Source organism: Lutra lutra, chromosome 5, assembly GCF_902655055.1.
Source record: "Lutra lutra chromosome 5, mLutLut1.2, whole genome shotgun sequence".
NCBI lineage: Eukaryota > Metazoa > Chordata > Mammalia > Carnivora > Mustelidae > Lutra > Lutra lutra.
The window spans coordinates 73,846,297-73,864,417 of record NC_062282.1 but is presented as its reverse complement, the minus strand read 5'-3'; the positions used below and the strand labels follow the sequence as shown (position 1 = coordinate 73,864,417).

General features: G+C 51.7%; 1 protein-coding gene and 1 long non-coding RNA gene across 21 annotated transcripts in view; both read right to left on the bottom strand.

The window, feature by feature from the left end:
• The window catches only part of JADE2 (jade family PHD finger 2), a 53,327-nt gene extending 41,933 nt beyond the window's left edge, over positions 1–11,394 (bottom strand). For 2 of the 20 annotated variants that reach the window (XM_047731453.1, XM_047731472.1), the window contains exons 1-2: positions 9,318–10,835; positions 416–515 (exon numbers count right to left, since the gene is read on the bottom strand). In XM_047731453.1, the coding sequence (XP_047587409.1) occupies positions 416–515 (100 nt within the window). In that variant the 5' untranslated portion in view covers positions 9,318–10,835. Of the gene's footprint in view, positions 1–415; positions 516–731; positions 887–5,413; positions 5,599–5,691; positions 7,918–8,548; positions 8,685–9,023; positions 9,264–9,317; positions 10,836–10,894; positions 11,146–11,295 lie in introns of those variants that run through there. The other 18 variants (XM_047731456.1, XM_047731455.1, XM_047731460.1 and 15 more) reach the window with 18 other exon arrangements.
• A 38-nt stretch (positions 11,395–11,432) lies between these two features.
• The window catches only part of LOC125100922 (uncharacterized), an 85,249-nt gene continuing 78,560 nt past the window's right edge, over positions 11,433–18,121 (bottom strand). Inside the window, exon 4 of the long non-coding RNA XR_007127698.1 lies at positions 11,433–12,402. This is a non-coding gene — a long non-coding RNA (uncharacterized LOC125100922). The remainder of the gene's footprint in view (positions 12,403–18,121) is intronic.

Genomic DNA, 18,121 nt, shown 5'->3' with positions numbered 1-18,121 from the left:
CCAGACATGACCCCTCTTATCAAGGAGCTTACCGCTAATTAAGAAATGATACTTCTATCAGGTAATTATAATAAAACTTAACAGGTTTTCTGTCTGTTGAGCAGAGACTTTCAACAGGGTCCTGATCTAACATTAAGGGCCAGAGGGAGAGGGATGTGCTCCTAGCAGCCAGGAACAGCAAATGCAAAGAAATAGAGGGGAGATGATCTTTTCCAACCAGAGCAAAACACGTGGGATTGAGACCTAGGGGGTAGAGGGGAGTAGGGTGAAGAAGACAGCAAGGGTCTAGAGGCCACACATGTGTGCGACTTTCTCAGGAGTAAGTACAAGGACCTGGCCTGATTAACGCTTTCATCAGAATACTGAGACCATGGGGCAGCCTCCCCCCATTTGGGCCTGTGGGCCTGATAATTACTCAAATGCTTTCCTTGTAGGAGCCCCAAATGGAAGGCCTTACTGTCAGTGGTGTCAGAGTTGTCGCTGCTGATGGAGTATTTTCGCCTCTTCTCTTCCATCTGCAACAAAAGGCAGGCTCCATTACACTTATAGGCTTGGGAAATCCTCAGTCTCTCAGAAAACTGCCCAATAACCTACCTCCCCATACTCACCCTGCTGCAGTTAAGAACAAGAACAAGGCCCTCTTGCCCTAGCCTTCTCCCAGCCAGCCTCACCCTCTCTCCCAAGCCACCCACAGGAGCCCTGGGAGTGGGACAGAGGGCTGCATCTCCCACCTCCTGAATCCAGAACCCCAAGATGAGCAGGAGTCCAGCCAAAGATGACAGAAGGAGGGCAAGGGAGTCAGTGGCCCCAGAACAATGATTAGGGCCTGCTCAGCCCTAGCTTCCGCTCAAGGCAACTCAGGTCGTCCAGAGAATCCACTCCCACCCTAGAGGAGATGCAGAAAGGGGAAACAAGACTGATTCTTCCAGAGGGACCATGCCACCTGAGTTTAGAGACAAGCCAGCTCAGATAGCACTGAAGGCACATTCGGAGGGTGGTGGCAAGAGGGGTGTGGAAAGGACATAGGAGGGACGCTCCAAGCTGGGTTCCTGAGACACGCCTGGCCCAGGGGGACTAGTCCTAGGCTGGGCTGCCCTCCTTCAAGCCATGTCCTTCTCCAGATAATAACATTAACCACCTTTATCTCAACTACAGGATTTTATTTCAAGGTAGGATGAGCAGCTCCCCATACCGAACTCCTTCCTCTAACAACACTGGCTCTGCTCATGATCCTAACACCCCCGGAAGCTCCGAGCCATTGGCTTCCCTGACTACCGAGGCACAGGGCCTTATCCGACTCCAACTGGCTGAACTGGGATTTGAATCCATGTGGTCTTAATGCCTGAGCCCACACTGAGCTGCCTTTGTGCCAGGGTCAACTCTTGCCTGTGGGGAGTGCTTTCCCACCCACTATTTCCTTGGATCCCACAGAGTCCAGGGTGGCAGGGCTTGCTTTTGTCTCTTCTTGGAGGGGAGCACCCCAAGGGGCTTGTTCACCGCCCTGCATCTCACAGCTAGTCAGTAGCTGAGTTCTAATTCGAGAACAGATCTGGGATTCAGGACCCATAGCATTTTCCAATCACTTCCCTGTTTGTCTGGAACCTGGGCCACCTCACTGCCCGAAGCAAAGGGTAAGGAGCCAGTGTCAGTCAAGAGAAGTCCTGCTGCTCAGTCCAGCTGCTGGCCAACCAGGGTCCCCACCTCTGCTTGGGATCCCACGGGGCGCCTGTCACTGCCACCCACTCCAACAAGTCTGTTTGCGCCGAGCCCTGGGTTTCCCCTTATATCCCGGTGACCCTGCAGAGACAAGGGAACATCAGCTCTTTAAGGTGGGGCATGACCATCCAGACCTCTGGGCCAACCAGGACCCTCCGGCCTCAGACCTGACCTCAGCCAAGACATTCTCCCCACTCCAGTGTCCCCTAACAGCAGGATTACGATGATGGAAAGATTCCCTTGGGCTGCTCACTGTCAGCTCCACGGGGGCAGGCAGAGCCTGAGGCAACCAGCGACGTGAGTGCCAGGGATGTAAATTGCTAAACACTGTGGCAGAAAGAGGAGGATGCCTTGGTACACAGGGACCTCATGAAACCCTCACAGCAGCCCCTCTATGCCAGTGGGCATGATGGCTGCTTCCCTTTTGCAGATGAGGAAGAGGAAGCACAGAGGTTAAATGACTTGCTCAAGATCACAGTGCTTATAAGAAGTTTATCTGGTTCAGGAGCACATGCTCTTGACCTTCAGACTTCTCTGCCTCTGCCCAACAGAGTACAAGCAGTCCCATGGCCCAGGTTGTGGATTGAATGGAACAATAATGCTCTGCTACCCACAGCTTCCATCCTTGCTCTCCTCCAGCATCTGAGTGTGACAAAGATGACTTTGACAGGGCCCTGAGCCTAGCTAGCCTGCCTCTTACCAGCCCAGCACTCTCACAGGTGGGGGCAGCAGCAGATGTGCTGTAACTGCATCCACTTGTTCTTTCCTGCAATCCTGCCCGTAGATCCCAGGTGCCTCCACTTCTGGGCCCACATCTCCCAAAGAAGAAAAGAAACTCTGGATTTGGGTTGTCAAGTTCAAATTCTAACTCTACTCCTTTACAGACCTGGGATCTTGGGAAAGATGTACCTCCCAGACGACAAGGATTCGATCTGGATTTTCACATAAGTCTCCTGAACTTCCAATGTTGGCAACTGCCTCAGAATTTAAAAAACACTTTGAGAGGGCCAAACTAAACACATCCATGGGCCAGAATCGGCTGGTGAGAATAAACGAGAGCAGCGTTGAGCCCTGAGCGTGGTGGCTGGCTCTCCACATAGGTGCTAGTCATTCTGTGATAATCTGGGGCCAGGTGAGGAGTCCTCCTAGCCACACCCCCTCACCCAGGGGCGCCTACACTGTGAGACCACCTGGGACAGGACCCTCTGACAGCCAATGCCCTTCTGGTAATGTTGTTTCCTGCTGCCCAGGGACCTATCACAGTGACTTGCAGCGTGCAGACCTGTACCCCACCCTCAGCCAGCTCCCTGTCCAACCTGTCCTCTGTGAAAACACCCCAGAGTTCTCCTGGATAGGGTGTTATTAAGGGAGCAGATTGTGTGTGGCTTAATTGGAATAATAACCAGGCTTCAGAGGGAAGCTACTGTTTTGTGAGTGAAGCTTCTTTCCTTTGAACCAGGTCTGTTCCAAAGGCCTCCCTGCCTCAGGTGAGCCTCCACTGTCAGTGGCTAATGAAGTGCCAAAGGAGGCCTGGGCTCTCCTGTGGGACAGCCCTTTGTCCCCGGAACCCCCATTCCAACACAGCTAGGAGACAGGGAGGACTCCTTCACCAAAGCCAAAATCCAGGCCGGGGAGTGGGTGCTGACACTTGGGTCTTGGCCTCTAGTTTCCTCTCTCCACTGGCCCCTCCAATCTCTCCCAAAGCAAGGTCTGCTCTGGGAGAACACCCCAGTGTCCTAAGGCACTTACTTGTGAGGGTAGAAATGCTTTTGAAGCCCTACCTATAAAGGAGAGTCTAGGAGAGCAAGGGTCCCGTTTTCCTCCCCTTGGCACCTCCCACACCATCCCCAGCACAGAGACACAGAGACGCAGCTCTACTCTGAGCATGGTGTCCTGGGGTCCTTCAGTGCAGCAGCCCCACGGCCTCTCTGTGCAATCTCTGCCCCACAGCCAACCCCTGACAAGTCCAGTGGGCTCTCCCTCCAGAACTTACGCTGAATGCATCCATTTGTCCCTGCCTGTCTACTGCTACCACCCTGGCCCAAACCAGTCCCATCTCTTGCCTGGACTTCGCATTCATCTCCCAGCTCCCGCTATCGCTCCTCCCCTATCTAGAATCCACAGAGCAGCCAGAGTGACCTTTAAAAAAACATAAATCAGATCATGTCATACCCCCTTTTTAAAATCTTTCAAAGGCTTCCTGCTGATCAAAGGACAAAACTCAAACTCTTGACCACAATATCCTACATGATCCGGCCCCTCCCTACCTCGGCAAATTCACAGGGCCCACTATCCCCTTCCTCACGGCTTCTAGCTACACTGGTCTCCTTTCATCTCCGGAAAGAAGCCACATATTACATGCTTTGGGACCTATGCACAGATGTGCTCTCTGCCTGGAAGGTTCTATGTAGTGCGTACATGTCTGATGTTTTATCCTTCACATTTCAGCTTAAATGTCAAGGAGGTCTACGCCCGCTACCTTACGCAGAGAGAGCCCACAACGCCGTTAGTCAACATCTTCAGAGCCTCCACCACAATCGCAGTCTGGTGATCTACTTGTTGAATGCCTTCCTCCTTGGAGAGGAGAGTGAGGAGCACCATCTGTCTGGATCTCCGCGGGAGCCCCGATGGCCCCTTATGTTATTCCCAGTGCACAACACGGGCTTGGTACCCAGGGAGTGTGGAGTATGTTCTTGTCCCCTCCCTCTAGAAGTGTGGGGAGCACAGAGCCCAGCTGGCCGGCCTGCAGCCTGCAGGAACAAACACCCCAGGCCAAGATTTTGTCCTGTTTTCACAGCCTGCCTTCCCCATCTTAACCTCACACATTTTCCAGGAGGCTTTATTTGGTTGGGCTCCTGGCTAATGATCAATGTCAACTCAGTAACAGGGCACCAACTTGGTGGCAGATGTTTTCTTGGCAGTACTAGCCGCTGGTCTAAGTGGGGGCCTTGGGTCTGGACTTGAAACACTAATGCCCAATGCCAGCCCCCTTTAAAGACCTCTCCGCAAATAAACTCAAACACCCTGGGCCTCCATTAACGCTCTTCCAGCTGACCCTGGGAACAGTGGGCCTTTCAGCTCCACTAGTGCAGCAGCTCCCTGGGCAGTTAAAACACCCCAACCTGGCCTCCGGCCTCTCCTCCCCGGGGGGCCACCAGGCCTGCCCTGCCCGCCACCACACACAGCAGGACTCCGTCTTCCTCCTTAAAAAAGGTAAAGGGGGGGGGAATGGCTTTCAAGCAGGCAATTTACCATTCCAGACACAATCTTTCAAAGAGAAACAAAAACTCTCCCTGTCTGAGGCAGACCGCTTAGGCGTGTGTGTAATAAGATGCTAATACAATTTAATGATATTTCGGCTGGAAAACCTGTCCTCAGAGCCTCCTTGTGTCGGGAAGGCCAGACATTCAGAAAACAAGAACTGCCTGCTCTTAAACTGCTTTAAGCGGGGGTCAGAGCCCCGCTCTTTCCTATCTCTCATTAACTTTAATACCTTCTCGGGGACAGTAATTGCTATTACAGAAAAGATTTTGTACACACAGATCCTCAAACTTGCTTCTCTGAGCATAGGGGCGCCTTAGCCCTCCTCCAACACTCATCATGGCCCACCTGCAATTCCAAGTGTCCCAGAGGGTACCCAGCTCCCTTGAAACATGCTGCCCACACTCACCCCCCAAACCCAGTTCTGGGGACATACCTAGGGGATCCTGGAAGAATGAAAGGGGCTTTGTCTACTTTGTCCTTCTGCACCTTCTCACCCTACCCTCCACCTTAGAGAGGGCAAAGCTCAGTCCGCTCGCTCCCACAGACGGCTGCCCATTGGCCACTGCAGGGTCCTTCGGAGCCCTTCTTCAGGGAAGGGAGCTGGCTCTCTGGCCTAGCCTAAAGGGGAGAGATCAAAGGTCAAAGCTATATCTGGGCCCTCTCCAGATCATTAATAATAGTAAAAATGGCCAATACTAATCAAGTGCTTACCACATGCCTGGCTTTGGGTTTAATCTTCTTTATGCAATATATTGCTCAATCATGGGGTAGGGACTGTTATTAACCCCACTTGCAGATGAAGAAAGTGAGGAACAAAGCAACTGTCACAGCTGGTGACTGCAAAGCTATAGCATTCAAATACAGGTTATCTGACTGCCAGGTGGTGTACCCTGCCCCCCACCCCGCCCCACCACCTCCCGCTGGTACTCAGGTCTGTTGAAGCCCAGAGTGTGGCTGGGGTACCCCAGATTCCTATGGGTTATCTGAGAACCTTTCTGGGTTCCTAAACTTTGAGCCACACAGTCAGGGTCCTATGTGGATGGAAGACAAAGCAGGCCAGGGGTAACTCCTCCCCACAATCCTGACCTTGCCCTGGAGCACCTAAAGGTAGAATTAACTGTGAGGTCTGCGAAGAGCTTGCTGGATGAGTTGTTAAGAATTTGGACTGGAAGTCACTGAACCGGGTCTTGGGTATAAGATAACCTCCTCCCTGTCACCAGCAACTCCAGTTAGCCAGAACACCCAGCTCGCACCCCCCTACCAGTGCTACCTCAAAGATGTGGTAGTCAGTGTCAAAGGCCTACTCTCAAAATTCTGGGGTGCACCTTGGGGGCTGGGACCAGCAGTCCCACCTCACCTGCCAATGAAAGCCAAGTGGAAGCTCTCTTGGATTAGTGTTACTGGCCATTTAGCCGAGCAATTTAGGCAAAGGAAAAGCATGCTGGATGGGAAATATTATGGAAACATTGCTGCATCCCAAGTCCAAACAACTCTGTCCTTAAACACTTCATCTCCAAAAGTGCTGGAGAGACCTTTGGCCAAACAGTTTCAAAACTAACATTCAGTGCAAGGCTTGCTGCCTGGGGCAAGGACTTCCCTCTCTGAGGGATTTGCTGTAGAACCAAATGCTTTTCCACTCCAAACACCCAACAGCACTTGGGACAACGCTGAGGACTCCAGATCAAACAAACATCCCCTTTTTTCCCCTACCATGCAAACTTTCTCAATAAATTATTCGCCCACTTCGGATCAAAGCCTGTTTTGCAGCCTGTGACCTAAAAAGCAAATAGCGTCTCTTAAACATGAAAGCCCTCCTCCCTGCCTGGGTCGACTTTATTACTCATTCCTTCCCCTTACAGTTATTCTGTTGTTATTTTCCTCCTCTGCTTGTTAGATCGCTTTGCAAGTCCCAACCCGCCTGAGGAAGAAGAGACGGGTGGGATGGTTCGTTCACTTGGGGCCCTAAGGTGAGAGAGGAAGTCAGGGTAGGGGAGAAGCCAGCACCCTGGGAACCCAGGAAACAGGGCCAGGCCCGGTTGGCAGCTCCTTGCACGGCCCCTTTGCCAAATGTCCTACTGGGAATTTTACCAGTAAAGGGAGGGAGTTAATGCCACTGTGGGAGGAGGGGCCAGGCAGCCGTACCACCACCTGGGCCCCTGATTGTTTGCAAACAGAAACGTTAAGGGGACATCCTGACGGCCAGTCTAGGCTCAAAACTCAGGGCTCCTCCCCTTTCCAACAAAGGCAAGGCGGCTGGCCAGTCCTGCCCTTATCAGCCCCTCCCCAATCCTCTTTAGCGCCGCTGTGAGTGCAGACAAGGAGCCTCCCTATAACCCCCTACAAAACTCAGCCTCAGGGTAAAACTTTATGTTCCGCAATGGATGAGCGAGGGGTGCTAAGCGCGGGAGCAAAGTCTGGAAATCTGCAGAGACCAGAGTCGCCCGGCGCAGCATGCCCTTGGCTCAGGGCACAGGGAAACACGGTCCCTCCCGCCCCCAACAGCCCCTGGCACAAGAGACCTGCAGCCAAGGTGGTTAAAAAAAAGCGTCCCGGGCCGCGGTTGAGGCTAAGGGGATTGGGAGGAGGGGTGGCGCGTGCCTCCAGCCTGCCCCTGGAGGCAGTCCGCGGGACCGCAGGCTGAAGGCGCGCCGGCGTGATTCCGACCGCGGGAGCCGGGAGGAGGAGCCGGAGGTGGCTGCGGGGGGCTCCGGCCCAGGCGAAGGAAGGGCAAGAGGCGGTTCGGGCCGGGGGCGGCGGACCTGACGCCTGGGGCGTGGGGAGGGCTTTAGGTGAAGCCGGTAAGAGGAGCCGAACCTCTAGGGAAGTGGGCAGCTACGTGTGGCGGGGGACTGGTTGTGTGTGGGGTGTCCTGGGCCTCTGGAAGCCACAGCGAAGCCTTCCTGTCTAGCAGACATCCCCACCTTCTGATATAACAGCTACGAGTCGCCAAGCTGACCCCTTCTCATCCCTTGGCCTGGGGACTAGAGTGTCTTAAGCTCAGGGATAGGCGGGAAGGGACCGGAGGGAGCCACAAGTCTGCAGCCAGGCGGGGAGGAAGCGGGCGGGTGCCGCTCCGCAGGCGCAGGCGAGTGGGTGGGAAGGAGGGAGGGAGAGAGGGAGGAAGGAGGTGAGGCCGGGAAGATGCCACTGCCGGGGGCGGGGCGCGGTCGGGGATCCGGGAGAGGGACTGCAGCGGTGCTTGGTGGGGGCTGGGGCTGCAGTGTCACTTATTTGAGGGTCAGGTGTGTATGTCCCGGGCTGAGACTGCCACTTGCCTACATCTTCCCGGTACCACCCACGGGGCAGAGACGGAGGCGGAGGGCAGAGGACTGCAGTACCGTCCCCGAAGCGGGACGCGAACCGGCAGAGTTGGGAGAAGGTAAACAAGGGCCACGCCCCCTGCCGTCGCCCCGCGGGCGCGCACCCGCCGCTCCGGCCGCAGCCGGTACATTTCCACTCTCCTAGCGCTTCTCCCCCGCCGGTCTCCCGCGCAGCCCCGAAGTGGGGGGGGCTGCCCCCAACCCAGCCCCCGCCCGGTACGTCGGGGCTGCACACCCGGCATACTCACCTGGAAAGGGTGTCCCCCGCCCCTCCAAAACACTGTGTTTAATTTGTGCAGAGCCTCCGCGCCCGGGAGCTAAGCATGCTGCCCCCGCGTGCAGCGCCCGCGTGCACCCAACCCAGAGAGGGGGCGACAGGGCGGAGGCGGTAGCCCCCGGAAGGTGTCTGGGACCGGACCGGCTGCACGTGAGCCCAGCGCGGAGTCATGTGCACCCGCTCAGCCCGGTTCGGCGGCCGGACGTGCTGCGTATCAACAAAATGAAACTCAGGGCGACAGGAGGGCAGATAGCTCCAGGTCCTCTGAACGCCCATCCCCGGCGGAACGACCTCCCCACCACTGCTGTCTCCCGCCGCAGACCCTCCGCGCGGCCAGAGCCCGCGGGGCAAGTTGCAGCCCTGGCGCGCCCCCGCCCGCCCGCGCCCCCTCACCGGCCCGGGGGCGCTTTGCCGCAGTCATTAATAAAGAAGGTCGCCAAGCTCACCCTTCCAAAAGTTGTTGTTGCATGCGCCCCTCTCAGCCTCCCCGCAATGTACTCTTTAAAACACGACTGACCAACATGCGCAATCTCTCTCCCCTGTGCTGTGCATCTCCCGCCCCCCCCCCCCCCCGCGCCCTGGCTTCCTAGAACAGGCAGCCAGCAGGAGAGAGAGGGAGCGAGCGAGCAAGAGAGAGAGAGAGAGAGCGAGGGAGCGAGGAGCGCTGGCAGATCTGTTGCAAAAACACAAAATAACGCCGTGGAGATGCGCAGGGCCCATCGCTGGGGGCTGGATCTTACCTTCCTCCACGGTGCCCTTCCGAGGGGCGCTGCCCTGGACTACGCGCCGCGGCGGGGGCCGGCGCGGGAAGGATGCTCCCGAAACCCCGAGCTCCTGGGGCCGGCGCGGGCGGGCGGGGGGCGCGCATCCATCCGGGGTCGCGGTGAGGGAGGTGGCCGGGCCAGCGGCGTTCCCGGCCCCGCACCCTTGCTGGGGACGGTCAGCCCTCTGGACCTAAACCCTTGCCGCTAGGAATGGGCGCAAAGTAACTCCATGGACGCTACTCACCCCCCCCCCCCAAAATAGCCTCCAACTGCGATGGCCGCGGTCGGCACCATTCACCAATCCCCCTGTGTATGTTTCTGTTTCTTTTTAAACCAAGACTTCCTTGTGATCTCTTTAGAAAAAAAAAAAAAATGTGTTGGGGTGGGGGTGGGGTGGGGGCGGGCGGGAGGAGCGAGGGAGGGGGAGTAGCCACTTTTTTCTTATTCACTCGGATCTCCACTCCTGACACCCCCAGCCGCCCGCCCCACCCCCCGCCCAGTTGTTTGGCTTCGGAAGCGGGTCCAGGTAGCGTTGCCGGCCTCATGGGGGAGGGTGTTCTGCCGGGCTGCCCGTCTGCCTGCACCTCGGGCCCAGACTCCCCATGGGCTCTGGGGCGCCCCCAGCCCGCCCTGTCCCCAGGGCCGGGCCCGAGCGGCGGCTGCGCCCGTGCAAGTCCCATCAGGTCTGCTCACACTTCACACACTCACACACATACCCCGCCCCTCCACTCTCTCACTCACACTTTCTGCTCACACTCCGCCCCCTTCGCGCCCCAGACCCGGGCGGCGCCCCCCGCAACCTTTAAAAAAAAAAAAAGCAAGCTTATACTTAAAAAAATCTTTTGGCGCCATATTAATGACGTACTTAAAATTTGCCATTTCTCCCTGCGTCAAAAAGACGTTTCTTTGCAAATAACAGCCTGAAGGCGACACTCGCGGAGGGAACAAGGTTTGCACTGAGCACCCCGCCTCCCGGGGCTCCAACGCTAGAAGACCCTCGCCCTAGGCCCTGCTCCTGAATCGCTGGTTTAAAAATGCGAATCGAATAAATCGCGTGGCGCTTTGCAGCGCCAGAAGTGAGCAGAAAGTGCTGGCAGGAGCGGAGGGGAGGGGCGCGCGCGCGAGTCTGGGGGAGGGGGCGCGGCCCTCCTCCCCCACCCACGGCAGATGGAAACTAACAACCCGGGCGGGGGGAACTTGAAATTGTGGGCGACCTCCAGAAAGAGGGGCGGTCCGTAGAGAGGGTCCTCTCGGGTTCGTCGCCCCCTCCCCCGCCCGGGTGCCTCCGGGCTCCCAGCTCTGCCCCGCATTTCCGGGGGTTGGGGAACGCAATGATGGGTGGGTGGGTAGCTGCTCGCCCCAGTCCCAGTAGGAGTTTGCCCCACGGTGTCCCCTTCCCCCAACCCCCAGCTCGTCCTTCCCATTACCCCTAAAGGGTTAAAAATCGAGGGGGCAACTTCCAAAGGCTGGCACTGGGCGAGGAAGCGGGGCGCCCCTTTCCCCACCCTTCGCCTCCTCGCCCCTCCTCCTCCGGCTCCACTTCCCGACTTGACCTTGTGGTGCACAAACAGAGCGCTCGGATCCTCGCAGTTTCTGGAAGCAGCGCTTGCGCTCGCCAGGCAGGCGGGCTGTCGGGCGGCTCGCGGGCGGTGGCGGGGCCTTGGGTCGGTTCCCGGAGCCACGGGCCACACCCACCCAACCCGCTGCGCCCGCCGCGCTCACCTTCTCTCGAGGAAGGAGCTGGGCTGGCCTCCTGGGTGGGGTGGGGTGGGGGGCAGCTGCAGCCTTCTCCGGATGCTCCCAGCTGGGGAGGGGGTAGTCTGGTCTCAGGCTGGGTTTGGTGGGGGAGACCTGGGTGCCTGGGTCAACATCCCCAAAGCATCGTTGCCAACTTTCTTTTCCTCTCCCTTTTGGCTGCCCCTCAGAGATAATACAATCATTTTTTTCAACTCACCTTTGGCTTTGACGGCACGTGGGTGAGTTGTGAACGGGATCAGGAACCGCCTTCCCTCTCCAAGACTGAAGGTTGTTTATTCTTTCCTTCTTTCCCTTCTACCCCCCTTCAGTGGAAAGATAAATATTCAATTTACATAAGATGACATTTATGTGACAATTAAAAAGATCCCCCGATGGAATGTTGTGAACACATTTGCTTATAGGAGAAATAAATCTAATAATAAACAAACTCATAATAACAGCACAAATCCTCTGACAGGGTAAATTGTCTACACAACAAAGAGGGAGATGATGAATGCAGAAATAAGCACTTTTTGCAACAAGAAAGAAATAGGCGCTCAAAGGGAGGCACTGCAACATTTTCTTCCTTGGCCTTCATTCACAAAGTTTGGGGAGGCTTGTCTGGCAAGATTGAGGAACTGGGGTACCACCTCCTGGTTAGACCTGACTCCAGCTCTGAGTGGTCAGTTGTTAGGATTTTCTCAAACCCAAGCTCCATGGCAGAAAACGACGCAGGCTGTTCGCATGTAACAAAATGGTTAACTACCTGAATTCTAATCCTAGGTTTGCAGTTGAGAAGCTACTTGATGTGGACAAGTGCATTCATTTCTCTGGGTCTCTTTCCTCTTCCGTAGAATAAGATGGCTGGAGGGGTCCTGAAGCAGTGTGTCTGTATATATGCTGTTTGTGAAAACACAAACACTCCTGGCTCAGAGTGCACATCACACACGAGCATTTTCTCTGGTGCCTAAGTTTTGTAAGGGTGAATGTGCTCCCTGAAAGTTCTTAACACTGAAAAACTGCAGAACAATGATTTCTGTCTTGCTCTCCATGAGAACATAGATAAGATCTCCTAGTTAGGGCAAAAAGAAAGGCCAGGAGAAAAAACTGGGGTACATGGTGGGCTTCATGGTCAAGGTCAAGATAGCAGTCTCAACCACACATCTGAAGTGGGAATGGAGGCACCCGTTGACACTGGCACAGCCTAAAGAAACTGCTCTGATCAGGTCTAGTTGCAGAGGGCTAATGTGCACCAAAAGGCTGGACAGGCTCCTCCTCTTAGCAGTCGGGATCCTGTGACCTTGGCAAGTAGTTATAAAATGACCTAGAGAGATAGAAGAGGGAGAAGATGACCGTTTATAGAGTACTTGCTTTGTGCTGTGCACTATGCAACTCATTCCATTTTGTCCTCACAAAAATCTCATTTTACCTATTCAGAAAGGTTTAGTGACTTACCAACAGTCACACAAGCTAGCAAGTGGTTATATAGAATTGGCACCTAGCAAACGATCTCAAAGACTGCCTTTTTTCCATTTTACCATACTGCCAGAAATAAAAAGTATTAGCGTTATTGGTTTCATTGAGGATGGGGGCCTGATTGTCATAATAGCAAGAAAGAATTTTGTGAGTGGCATTTTGCCTCTAAGGTGGTTCACTGACTTTGGGGGAAAGCCAGGTCCCCGAAGGAGTCCTTGGAAGGCACTTCTTGTTTAGGACTGGAAGCTCCATCAGAATTCTTGGATTTCCACTGCTCTCTGCTACTGTTTAAGGTTAACCTTGAAAATGTTAACAGAATAATAGCAATGGAGCTAATTATAACTCCTTAGTCTTTAGTAAAAGTCTCACAAATCAGGGGCGCCTGGGTGGCTCAGTGGGTTGGGCTGCTGCCTTCGGCTCGGGTCATGATCTCAGGGTCCTGGGATCGAGCCCCGCATGGGGGGGGGGTCTCTGCTCAGCAGGGAGCCTGCTTCCTCCTCTCTCTCTGCCTGCCTCTCTGCCTGCTTGTGATCTCTGTCTGTCAAATAAATAAATAAATAAAATCTTAAAAAAAAAAAAAAAAGCCTCACAAATCATTAACTTACTACAGAAAAAAAAAAGAAGAAACAAAGTTCTTGGAGATGTAATCATTCACTTTTGTCAACAAATATTTATTGAGTGCCTCCTGTATACCATGCGTCATGCTAGAGGCTAAGGACACAGCACAAAAATGACGCCCTCTCACAGAACTCACTTTCTAGTAGAAAGAAATACACAATTAAAAAAATAAAATATTATATTTAGGGGCATTTGGGTGGCTCAGTCGGGTAAGCGTCTGCCTTCAGTTCAGGTCATGATTCCAGAGTCCTGGGACTGAGCCCTGCATGGGGCTCCCTGCTCAGCGGGAAGCCTGCTTCTCCCTCACCCACTCACCCACTCCCCCTGCTTGTGTTCCCTCTCCCGCTGTCTCTCTCTGTCAAATAAATAAAAAATAAAATCTTAAAAAAAATATTATATTTGAAGGTGAGTAAATGCTATTCTGAAAAAATTAAGTAGGAAAGGGGGATAGGGAATGTGGTCTTGCAATTTAAATACAGTCCTCAGGGAAGAACTGCCTGAGAATGTGGCTTCTGAATAAAAGGAAATGAAGGAATGAGCTGGGAGGGCTTATGGGAGAAGAGGGAACATTCTAAGCTGGGGCTTCTTTGGCATGGAGTCCACAAGGTCACCGGCCCCCTCCAGAGATCTGTGGATAGAAATCCAGGGGGTCCTGACTTTAGATGGGATAAAAATTATACCTTTATTTTCACTAATTAACATTTAGCATGTTCTTCAACTATGAATGCAGACAGCAAATTACAGTATTATTAGCAGCACCTGTGACACCTGTTGCTTGTAGCAATCACAGATATTTTCATATCACACTATAGTTGTTACAACTATCTTAAAATATCATGACAGTTATCACTACTTCGTAATTGTGCTGCTAGCTCTTATGATTTAATGAATTAATAAGGAACACATATATTACTATATTACACATTTTAAAAATATTTTGAGAGTTGTATTTCAATATAATTCATTTTCCTTATAATTCATGAAACTCATTTTATGGATTTAAAGATATCATTCTGAGAAGGAATCCATAGGCATCACAGACTGCCAAAGGGATCCATGGTACAAAGTAAAAGGAACCACTGTCTCCACAGAGAGACCAGCAAATGCAAAGGTCCTGAGGCAGCAATGCTTACTATGTAAATGTATAAGAAAGAGATTATATAGGGCATTATTAGGAACTTGGCTTTTGCTAGGCAAAATAAAGATGGTTTTGAGCAGAGGAGTGACATGATCTGACACTGGATTTTACAGGGTAGTTTGCTGCCAGATGGAGAACAGCCTGAAAGCAGAAAGTCTGAAGCTGGAGGACAGGTTAGAAGGTAATAGGTAGCAGTGGAAGTGGTCAAATTCCATATTATGAAGATAGCTCTGCCGTTTCTTGATGGGGTATGAGAAAACAAGAAGTCAAGAATGACAAAAAAATTTTCTCTTGAGCCAGTGGAAAAACAGAATTGCCATTAACTGAGACGTGGAGACTAGGGAAGGAGTAGATTTGGAGGAGGATAAGGAGTTCAGTGTTACACGTGGTAAGGTTAACATACCTCCTAGACGTCCAAAAGCAGTCATCCCGTAGGCAGCTAGAAATGGTAGCCTCACCTCAGGAGCATGTTCTGGGCTGAAGCTATCTTTTGAAAGGTGTCTGCAGGCGGCTGGTATTTAAAGCTATATAAGGTTGTTTGAGATCACTCAGGAAGTGAGTGTAGAAAAAAAAGAGGTCCAAGGATGGTGCCCTTGGCCACTGCAAGGTTAAGAGGTCTGGAAGATGAAGAGGAATCAGCCAAGATATTGTGAAAAGGAATTATTCAGACATTTCTCCAAAGAAAAAATACAAATGGCCAATAAGCACATGAAAAGATGCTCAAGGTTGCTAATCATTAGGCAAGTGCAGATCAAAGCAGCAGATACCACCTCATGCCCAATAGGATGACTACTATTTTATTATGTTTCTTTTCTTTTTTCTTTTTTTTAAATTTTAAAGAAGATTTTATTTATTTATTTGAGAGAGAGAGAGAGCGAGCACGAGCTGGGGAGGGACAAAGAGAGAGGGAGAGAGAGAATCTCAAGCAGACTCCGTGCTGAGGGTGGAGCCCTTCCCGGGGCTCAGTCTCACAACCCTGAGATCATGACCTGAGCCAAAATCAAGTCTGATGCTTAACCGAGTGAGCCACCCAAGTGCCCCTTTACATTTTATTTTAAAGTAGGCTCCACACCCAACATGGAGTTTGAACTCAGAGCCCCGAGATCAAGAGTCGAGTATTCTACCAACTGAGCCAGTCAGGTGCCCCAAGATAGCTATTTTTAGAAAACAGAAAATAACACGTGCTGACAAGGATGTGGAGAAATTAGGACCCTTGTGCTCCATCAGTGAGAATGTAAAATAGTACCACTACTGTGGAAAACAGTGTGTCCATTCCTCAGTAAATTAAAAATAGAATTACCATATGATCCAGCAATTCCATTTCTGGGTATATACTCAGAAGAATTAAAAACAGGGTCTTGAAGAGATATTTGTATACTTGTGTTCACAGCAGCATTATTCACAATAACTAAACTGGAAGCAACCCAAGGGTCTGTTAATGGATGAATGGATGAATGGGTAAACAAAATGCAGTATAGACATCTAATGGAATATTATTCAGCCTTAAAAAGGAAGGAGACTGACACATGCTACAACATGGATATGAAGTTTTAGGTCCTTATGCTAAGTGAAATAAGCCAGTCACAAAAAGACAGATACTGTAGATGTCTAGGCTGGTGCAATTCATAGAGACAGAAAGAGGAATGGTGTTTGCCAGGGGCTGGGATAGGGAGGGGAGATGGGGACTCATCATTTAATGGGTACAGTTTCAGTTTTGCAAGATGAAAGATTTCCAGAGATGAATGGTGGTGATGGTTGCACAACAGTGTGAAAGTACTTAATATCCCTGAACTGTACACTTAAAATGATTAAGATAGTAAAATTTATGTAATGGGTATCTCACCACAATTTTTAAAAAAATGGGAGGGTCACCTGCCTGGTTCATTCAAGAGTCAAGAACATGTGACTCCTGATCTCAGGGTTGTGAGTTTGAGTCCCATGTTAGGTGTAGAGGTGACTTAGAAATAAAATCTTCAAAAGTAGTAGTGATAATTTTGTAAAAATTGGGAGAGGGAAGAGAGTTAAAAGGAAGCAGTGGTATCCAGAGAGATAGGAGGAATGTCCTGGAAACGAAGGTAAGAGAGTTTCAGGAGGGAGGAAAACTCTATGTCCAAAGCTACCAAGGGGAATAAGGTGAGATATGGAGTGACAACTGATGGTTAGTTTCAGCCATGTTGAGGTCACTGGTAATGTTGATAAAAGCCATGTCAACAGAGTGGCATGGACAAAAGTCTGATTAAGTGGGTTTAAGAGAGAGTGGGAAAATTTATAGTTGTTACAGCTTGTTCCAAGATTCTACCTGAAAATGAGAAGTTCTCTGTATATGTATGTTTACGGACATGGATGGTCACATATCTGTAGAAATTCTTTCTGTTGGTCATTCAGTTAGTGTTTCCTGGCTGCCTACTCTGTGCCAAGTCTTCTGCAAAGTGCATAATTTGGCACTCAGGAGAGGACAAATCCAGCAGCTCTGCCTCCCAGGCTCCAGGCAGGAGCTGCAGGTGGGGTCTGGGACAGATAGAAAAGCTGCCCGGGGCTGCATCTGTGGCTTAAGACGCTGTCCTGGTGAGATCCAGCTTGGCCACTTTCTGTGGTGCTACAGATGCATGCCTGGAAGAAGCACCCCTCTGGAGCCTTCACCAGCTGGTTTAGGGACGGTACTGACCAGCTCTAGGAGATGTCTGGATGACGTGCCAGCCAGGCCACCTGTCTCTTCTCAGACTCTCAGACCCAGTCCAGTGGCCACAGATGGCAGAAGGCAAAGAAGATCCCTGGGGCCTCTAAACACTTCCCCAGAAACTGGCAGCAGGCAGTACCTCTGGCCAAGTCAGGGGCCAGTTTGACCAGACACTCATCAACGTGTGAGACGCCCCAAGTGGAGCTGAAGGGCCTGGTTCAGTCCAAAAACCACTGAGAACCAAACGCACTGGCTCCAAGTCAAGTTGAACAGTGTAAGCAAAACTTTGGCTTTCCCCCAGAGTTTCTGAAAAATTGAAGCAAATATCCCCTCATCTGGCAGTCTTACAAAGAGAGACCCTTCCCATGCATTTACTGATGAATTCATAGCCGTGCTGGAGGTAATTCAGTCTTATTAGAAAGAATATGCGTTTATTAGAAAGAACAAGCACCTATGGAAACAAGGCTTTGTCTTATGACAGTGAGTTCCAGGTCCAGATCCTACCTTCGGGGGATTTTGGCCCATTGAGGAAGACATGTCCTTAAGCATATGTAGAATGGTCAAGGTAAAACAAGCAGTCTTGGGAGTCTGTGGTGTGGAATGGTCCAGAGAATCTGAGAAGGGTCTGGAGATGGACCAGCATATAGATAGCAGTTTAGATGAGATGAGAGGGGGAAGGATCACCCAGAGAGATGAGGAGTGTCTGTCTGGTTCACAGCAGTGCAATGGGCCACAGAACATGATGCTAATAGCTGACCCGAGGGTTCTTCCTGCAGCACTTTGTACAGGAAAATATACTTATAAGCTGTGTGTGGATGAAAGGTGAGAACCTGCAGTTGCCCCAAGCTGGAACGAAGAGTTGAAAACCTGCAGTCCACTTCTAGGAATCCACCCCAGGGAGACCCTCTGATGTGGGCCAAAGAAGATCTGTTTAAGAATGTCATTGCAGGGGTGCCTGGCTGGCTCAGTCGGCAGAGCACGAGACTCCTCTTGATCTTAGGGTCATAAGTTCAAGCCCCATGTTGTGTGTACAGGTTACTTAAAAAAATAAAATCATTAAAAAAGGAAAACTGGAAATAGCTTGAATGTCCATCACCAAAGCACTGGCTAAATAAACCAGAGTTTATTAAACAG